We start from the raw sequence: 8,160 nt of genomic DNA, 5'->3' as shown, positions 1-8,160 counted from the left end.
GAGCCCTTCCCGTATGAAATTCAGCGTTTGCATTTTGTTGAGTATAAAGTTACCTACTTCCTCTAATCAGTATTTCATTTAGCACATAACAAGCATACAGCTGCTTCTGAAAATGGTGCAAGGTTCACCCTGGTAATTCATGATTTCCATCCCCAAATGCAAGCGCTATGGGAGTGCAGGCAAGAATGCTGTGTAGGCAAGACCAAAGGCAGCTGTATACTGTGAAATAATAAGTATCAGGCAAAATACAGTATCACAGCTAATAGATGTATTTTAAAAGTGGAAACATCTATGTTTAATTGCATTTAAAATACGTAGTGAGAAACCACAGTTATACATTGTTATAACAAACCTTTACATCTGAAGTCAGAATAATACAAAAAAGTGCTGATTATATATGGTCAGAATAACTGAGGCAAAATTTTGACAACATCTTCTAAAATATTAGCATGTGGCCCCTGCCAGCAACACTCTAAAGGTCAGGTTAAATAATCTCAGTGGCGATCACTGGTTTTCTGTAGCTTACCCAAAAAACAACAACCAAAAAAACTGCTTTTTTTTTTTTGCATAGCTTTCAATATTGCTGCACTCTCACCTCTGCATATTGCAAGCCCATCTCAGTTCTGAGATAATTTCTTTAAAGTTCTGAATATCTTTTTAAATTCAGTTCTCCTCAAATACATAATATATAATTTCTACCAATTATAAATACATCATTTTTATTAATCTGATTTCAATAACATGCATTTGTATAATTACTGTACAATCAAAATAGACATTGACTTTACACAGTGTGTATGCTTTTATTTCAGTGATATTGTTCAGACACACTGCTCAACAAATCAAGCAAATAGGAAAATAAAAAGGAAAAAAAAGGAGGGGGAATAACCTCTGGAAGGAAACATAATCTCACAGTGTTTACAGACAAAAAAATGAAAGGAAAAATACTTATCAGAAAAAGGATTTATTAATACATAGAAAATCCCCACAATAGTTGAAGCACACTTTAGAAACTAGTAAACACGTTAAATAGGGTTGTGCCAATTACGCAGTGCCCAAGCATCTGCTTGCTCTTAATTAGATGGGGAGGTGAATGACCACTGTTTATTTTCATTTTCCTCATTAATTATGAAAAACTGCATTTAATTCATCTTGCATGGTGAGAGACTGGCTGCGCAGATGTAAGTCGTAAGGGAAGTGGCTCTCTGTAGGCAACCTGAACATCGAGCTCTGCCCAAGGGGACCCCTGGGTGGCACTGCACAGTAATGCATGCCGTAATTGTAATTTTTGCCATAGTCCAAGCTTTCTTCTTGCTTCAGGGAAAATATCCCATTATAGTTAATTGGGGGAGGACTTAAGGGACCTTCAAACTGTGGGCTGGCACACTCGGGGGAAGTGCTCTCATAGAAGGACTCGTAAGCACTGCAGTAATTGTAGGGTTTCATGGACTTGGCGTTGTCGAGAGTCCCATGCCCCGGGGGGGTGCCGAGCTCAGGGCTGTGGTAGGGGGGGTAGAAGGTGGAGTAGGGCGACCTGGCATGGTGGGCACCGTCGCTTGCCTGGCCCATCAGGAAGCTGCGGGCGTTCAGCTGCAGGCATCCTGCCACCAAGTTTGTAGTCGGCTGGGACAGACCCTTGCACAAGTTTTGGACGAACGTGAGCAGGTCGGGTCTCTTGCCAATTCGCAGGATTTCGGAAAGAGCCCAGATGTAGTTTTTGGCCAGTCTTAAAGTTTCTATTTTGGACAGTTTTTGTGTTTTAGAATAGCAAGGGACCACTTTCCTTAAATTGTCCAGGGCATCGTTAAGGCCGTGCATCCGGTTTCTCTCCCTAGCGTTGGCTTCTTGTCGCCTGAATTTGATCCTTTCCATTCTTATCTTGCTTGTCTTTTTTTTCCGAAGGCCCCTTCTCCTTGGCAAACCATTCTCATCCTCCTCTTCTCTCTCTTCCTCTTCCTCCTCTTTTTCCGTGTCTTCTCCAGGAGATCTTTTAATATTCTTGCCTCGGAGTACAATCTGCTTTGAAAAGCTTTCTGGACTCTTCATTTGCTTTTGGTCATCACTTTCTCTGGAAAACTTTCTGCACATCTGGGATTCTGGCATTACAACAGACTCATCAAATGGTAGTGTTAACATGGTTCTACAATCTTAAGTTACCTGAAAGAACGCCAGCACAATATTTAAATATTTCCATTTATAAAGTTTACAGACTTATACACACATCCTCATGCACCTTTTGTTTGCCTATGTGCACGCTCTATGTGTTTGTGGGCATATGTGTGTGTACAAAACTGCACAATCTACATTTCTCTCATAAAATGCCAATTGCAATTGCCTTTTTACATGCTTGCTTATTAAAAAAAAAAAAAAGCTGCCCAGAATTTTAAAATCACTTGAAACAGTCAGGTTCTTGTAACTAAAAAAGCCACATTTCTTACAGATAAGTAGAGAGTAAATCAATGTTTAAAATGTAGAGTTAACTCCCTGCCCATTTATCTTATTTTTAAACAAGCCCTTCGAACCCTCACCGCCATGGAATTCAAAGAAATACAAAACATGATAAAGCAATACAGAAATTTCATTAATCTAAATTCCCCTGGGTGAAAAAATGAGGAGAGCGAGAGCAGTCTTAAAATTGAAAAGTGCCATATCTCTATTAACTGATAGTTAAATATTTTAAAATCACTTTTTGACTTATATTTTGAAGCTTTTTTCCCCTCCACATTTGCTCTCCGGTGAATCAAGATTTTAAACTCCAGTAAGTTAGTGGGTGAGGAAAAAAAAAATTAATGGACTCCCCCCCCAATTATTTACTTCATTTTTAATTATGTTACTAATAAGATTTTTTTCTCTAATGGTTAGTGTGAAACTATATATTACACATTATTTCTTTCATTTTAAAACAAAAAGCAGGACTTGTCTAATCCTAAACATATTCAGATTAGAGTTAGGAAATAAAATCTCTCCAACTCTTTTCTTTCTTTCCCCCCAGCAAAAATTCCAAATCCTATAATATATTTTGGTTAGAATTAACTTATTTTCTTTTTCTTTTTTTTTCCTTCTTCCTCCTTTTTTTCTCCCCCATGAATTGGGGGGGAAAATTCCCTGTACGCTATAGCAGTGTTTATGTTCTGCAAGGTTCAGACGTCTCCCTCCAGCTAATATCTGACAGGAAGGGTCTGTGGATTCTGCCTGCAATAGTGCACGTGTGTTCAGAATCCAGAATGAAATGGGAAAATAATTTCCTTTTCAAATTATTTTGCTTTTGTTTTCAGTTTGAGAGCAGCAGATACTTGGATCCATAGTCCTCAAAAAGACAAGCAAAAACGAATGCAGGGACTTTTTAACAGAACAAAACTAAACAAAAACCCCAATAAAAGACTAACTCTCTCAGTATTGTCTACACACTTGCAATATTACATAATATCAATGAAAGTATGCAATTGCATCAGAAGAATAAAATGTTAGGAGGAGTTAGTAGACAGTAAATAGCATACATAAAATACAAGACAATGATACTGTATCTTTAAACACTTGCATGCACACCCAGCACCAACTGAAATATATCTTTATTTGTATTACCTTAGCTTTTTATTTCATTCAACAATCAGTTTTCATTTTTTGCCTTCCAAATCTTTTCAGTCTGAATGTCGCATCGTCTCCTGGAGTCTAGATCTGTGTGTATCTGCACTATCTCATTGATCTCTAAAAAGTGACATTGATGCCAACTGCCAGAGCTGGTACCCATGCCATCTGCTAGTGACGTCACGGGGCAGAGAAAACCACGTGAGCCTTTCTCCTGGGACCTTCATTCTGCACTGATCATCTGGCATCCCTCTAAGTGGGTACCAGCATTCATGTATCAACACAGAAGGTTAGACTGATAGGGGAAAAAAAAAAAAAAAAAAAGGAAAGAAAGAAAGGAAAAAAAAAAATCTGCACCAGCATTTCACATATAGGAGGTGCATTTCTACTGGAGCTGCTTCTTTTTAGCAGCCTCGCTGCACGCATAGACATGCCAACGCTTGGTGCTCTCCCTGCCTACAGGTACAACTGCCCTGTAGTTGTTAATATGGTGTTGTTTATAGGGAAAGTGCTGCCTTGGATCACTCAGAGTCCCTGCTGTGCACCTGGTACCCAGAGAAAAAAGCAAGGAAGGGAAAGCAGCAATCGGGAAGTGATGCTGGTGCTGTCGCACATGGCACGGTCACAAAAGTAGTTCTTGTTCGATGCCTTTTGCGAGCGATTTTGGGGTGTTTTATTTATTTATTTATTTTTTAAGTGCAGTGTGCTGCCCCAGCACACACAGTAACAGAAGCGAATCTCCTGCGGGCTCAAAGAAATCTCTTCATCGTTTTCTTCAGTGTTTTTTGACATTCCCCTGCAAAAAGGAGTTTGAGGGAAAGCTGGAAGTACACTGTGAAGATTTAATGAATGTCACCCTTTTTCGGGAAGGAGCGGGGTGCCGTGCAGCCCCAGACACGTGCACACACCCCCGTTTGCTCAGCCCCTTCCTACCCCCGTGCAGTGCCACGCGGAGGCACCTGCTCCCTCCGGGAAACGCTTTTGCAGCCATAACTCGGGGGAATCAAAAAAAAATCCCCCCCTTAGCCTTTTCTCTGTGTGCCTGGCCTTTTTGCGAACATTTCCCTTAAATCTCTTAAAAACCGAGGTCTTTGGGATATGCATCCTTCCTCCTCCTAAATCCTTTCTTGCCACTTGCCTCTTTTCCCACTCCTTTCTTCGTGCCCTTTTCCACGCCGGGCGTCCCCTCTTCCCATCAGCTGCCTCTCCTGTACTCTCTGCTCTTTCTCCCTTAACCCTTTTGTCTCTCTCAACAGACAAGAAACTGTTAAATGGAGCTGACGAAGCCTCTCCGCTAAGCCTTGGCATGGAGCTTATGGCAAGCCCCACCTTGGGTTTTTAGGAGTGGTGTGTCACGTCTAGGCACTAGCAAGAGAGTTGCAGGGAGAATGTGTCATCTTAGGAGCATTTTTTAAAAGTTTGCTTTTATTATTATCACATATCACTGCTTTTTAGGGACCAAGTAATCTCTATTTTAAAAAGTGAGAGAYTGAGTATGCTTTTAGTATTAAAATAATCCCTGGCAGAGCTGCTATTGTTATGGGTCTGTGACAGCGTTTTCATTATAAATCCTGTTTTTGAAGGGTTTATAACTCATCTGCTTTAATTCACATTGGGCCCAAGCTTGGCATTAATGTTCTCAGCCCCGATCCAATTATTTTGTTTTCACAAAGTTTCATTTAAATCTGTTTGAACATTTTTTGATTAAAAAAAGAGGCGGCAGCAAAATGTGTGTGTGGAGGGTGTATTATGTGTGTGTATGTGCTTAATTTTAGGGACTCTCACTTAAAAAGAAAAGAAAAAAAAAAGCCTTCCCCAAACTTTGTATATTCTACAGAAGTGAGAAATATCAGGTCATTCGTTCCTTATGGAGCTCAGGCCTCATTTTTTTTTAAAGGCAAATGTATTTGAAGTGACAAAGATGTTAAAACTGAAGTGGCAACTATTCAAGAGGAGCAAGCACTATACTATTCATAACATTCATTTCATTTTATTCCAAATATTACAATCAGTGTAACAGAGGAGAGGGTAGAATCCCATTATTCTCAATAGGAATTTATGTATTAAGATTTATATTGTGGAGGGTCCTAAGGGTTGTCAACCTTTTCAAGGATTTTGCATATTCAGAGATTATACAATGCACGATAATCTAAATATGCAAAGTCCTGAGGAACGAAACCCTGTTTCAGTGCATACTAAAAATACTACAAAAAATTGAAGGAAAGGTTGACACTGTAGTGGCTCTGTGTTAAGGGAAGGACTGTAAAATTTCCAGCTACAATTTCTCAACCTCCAAAATACACTTTCATAAAAATATTCCCACCCCCCCACACACCCTTTTTATTTTTACTGCTGGAGTACTTTTCTAAACTACTCAAATGTTATTGTAAAATGCATTTTTGGATGGCTCTTATACTGCCACTAAAAATAAAATAAATGAATTAGTTTGTGTTGAAGGATTCCCTCTGTACTATTAACATTACATTTTTGCAGATTCTTAATCCATCATTTGACCTTTTTAGTATTTTCAGATAAATAGTGGAGAAACAAAATAGCTGAGATATCAAGGTTTAAAAAGCCTCTACTGTGCATGCATAATAACTTTTCATAAGGATTTTTACTACGCATTTTGTATTATGGATCCATGATATGCAAATATGTACTGCTGTTAATATGCATTCACAGCATACCTCATAACTGCTGCTTTGCTGTCTACTGTGAATGCATGTTAAGAATAATACACAAAACAGAATTAAATGCATTCTATAGAATGGCTACATGTACTAAATGTATTACTGAATACATACTGCAAATTTTTTTCCTGTGCCCAAACTGTATGGTTTCAAATTATAATGGTGCCTGTATTTCAACTGCAATATTATTATACTACATTAAACACAGCTAAGCATTAATAGATTCACTGAAATAATATGGAGTTCAAAGGATTGCAGAACCCCCACAATGCATCAAGGGGACTGACCCAAACCGTACTGAAATTGGAAGGGAGTCCTTCCAATAAGTTCAATACACTTTAATCAGATCTCCAGGGAATGTTTCTACTCTCTCTCTCTTTTTTTTCTTTTTCTTTTTCTTTTTTTTCCTCCATGGTGCTCTCCCACCCTCCCTGGTCCATAGGTCCCAATCACGCTGTAACAGGAGAACTGCCTCAAAATTACAGGATGTCTCAGTGATGTTTGCTCAGGACCAGTTTATGATACCGCTGCTCACATGGTTTGCTGTGTTGTAGTCTGGGTCATGCATAGGTAGTACTGAGACGTTGCGGACAGCAGGGGACAGTTCAGAAGGGGAAGAGAGAACTGAATCTGGCCATTTTTTCCCCCTTCTCATTCCCTCATCTTTCCACTGAAATCACTAAAAGTCACAGCAACTTTGCTCCCTGCGTGTGTAAAGTCAAGGCAACAGTCCCGCAATGCAGAACTCCTCCTTGCTCACTGCTACCCTGGAGTGAATTTTCCTTCCTGCTGCAGCACCCATGTGCACAGCCCAAATACCTGGGGAGGATGAGAAAGACCTGCTCCAAACCTGCTTGGTGCCGTGTTCACTGTCTGTGCTAGAGCTGGACCATACATCTGCAACAAGGTTTTGCTGGCTGCTTCTCTCCGTGGGTACCTCCACTGCTTCGAGAGGGAAAGTTTGGGGAAATGTATGCCTGGTGTGACCTAAACTGCAAGGACAGGCGGGGCAGCAACCAGATGGGCCAAATACAAGGGTAATGATATGAAAAACGGTAATTCTTGGCTCCTACCATCTGCTGACTTCAGAACTTGGAGGAGATGGGAATACCTGTTTTCTTGTTTTGTTTTGTTTTTACAAAAATAAGGCAGCTTGAACCTGATCGATGGTATTTTGGGCTGGGAGACCACAGTCCCCAGTGAGATTCACACTTATGAGAACTGGTGCTGCCCATGGAGACAGGACCTCGTCCCCTTGGAGGGGCTGCTGAGGAGGGATGGGGTGGCTGAGGAGAAGGAGCCGAACCAGTGTGCTGTCCCACATGCTATTGGCACTCGGTAGGGCTGGAGGAAGGGCAATGTGCATCCCTTCCAGGGACGACTGGCCTTTTTCTACCTCTCTGTGTCCCCAGTGCACTGGTGTAGCCTCTGGACCACTTTCTGAGGGGGAGCAGCCATTCCCGTGAAATTGGCTTAGTCCTTCTCCCACTGCTGCTGTGGGGATATGCAACCTTCTCCCAGGGGAGATTAAAGAAGATGCTAATAAGGACCCTGGATTCAGAGAACTAACCTACATTAGTTCAAGAGGATTCGGTTCAGTCTGAAAATGTGATTTTAACCCAGCTGCTAATGCTGCAAGATATTATAAATGTGCTTTGCACTGTCTAAGCCCCCTGTAATGAGGATGTACTTTTTGCTCTAATCAGACATCCTTAGTTTTATGTTTTGAATAGGCTGTTAGGGACAAATATGAAAGAGCTGCAGAGGGGTTAGTTACTCTGTTTTAATGAGAGTCACTTGAGTAAAACATGAATTTAGAATCTGAAAATGGACTCTAATACTAATTGAATATGGCTAACCAAAAATGAGTTTGTGACCAGAA

The 8,160-nt window shown here is 40.5% G+C and overlaps 1 protein-coding gene across 1 annotated transcript; it reads right to left on the bottom strand.

Annotated features, from left to right (window-relative positions):
- Window positions 1-565: 565 nt before the first annotated feature.
- Window positions 566-3,697, bottom strand: NEUROD6 (neuronal differentiation 6). Its single transcript, XM_026067942.1, has 2 exons — window positions 3,583-3,697; window positions 566-2,157 (listed from the first exon to the last, which is right to left on the bottom strand). Exon 2 carries the CDS (start codon window positions 2,134-2,136, stop codon window positions 1,123-1,125), a length of 1,014 nt encoding a protein of 337 aa, XP_025923727.1. The 5' UTR covers window positions 2,137-2,157; window positions 3,583-3,697; the 3' UTR covers window positions 566-1,122.
- Between the last annotated feature and the right edge of the window lie 4,463 nt (window positions 3,698-8,160).

This window comes from Apteryx rowi, unplaced genomic scaffold, assembly GCF_003343035.1.
Source record: "Apteryx rowi isolate R43461 unplaced genomic scaffold, aptRow1 scaffold_265, whole genome shotgun sequence".
NCBI classification, from domain to species: domain Eukaryota; kingdom Metazoa; phylum Chordata; class Aves; order Apterygiformes; family Apterygidae; genus Apteryx; species Apteryx rowi.
This window is presented reverse-complemented; position numbering and strand designations above follow the sequence as displayed.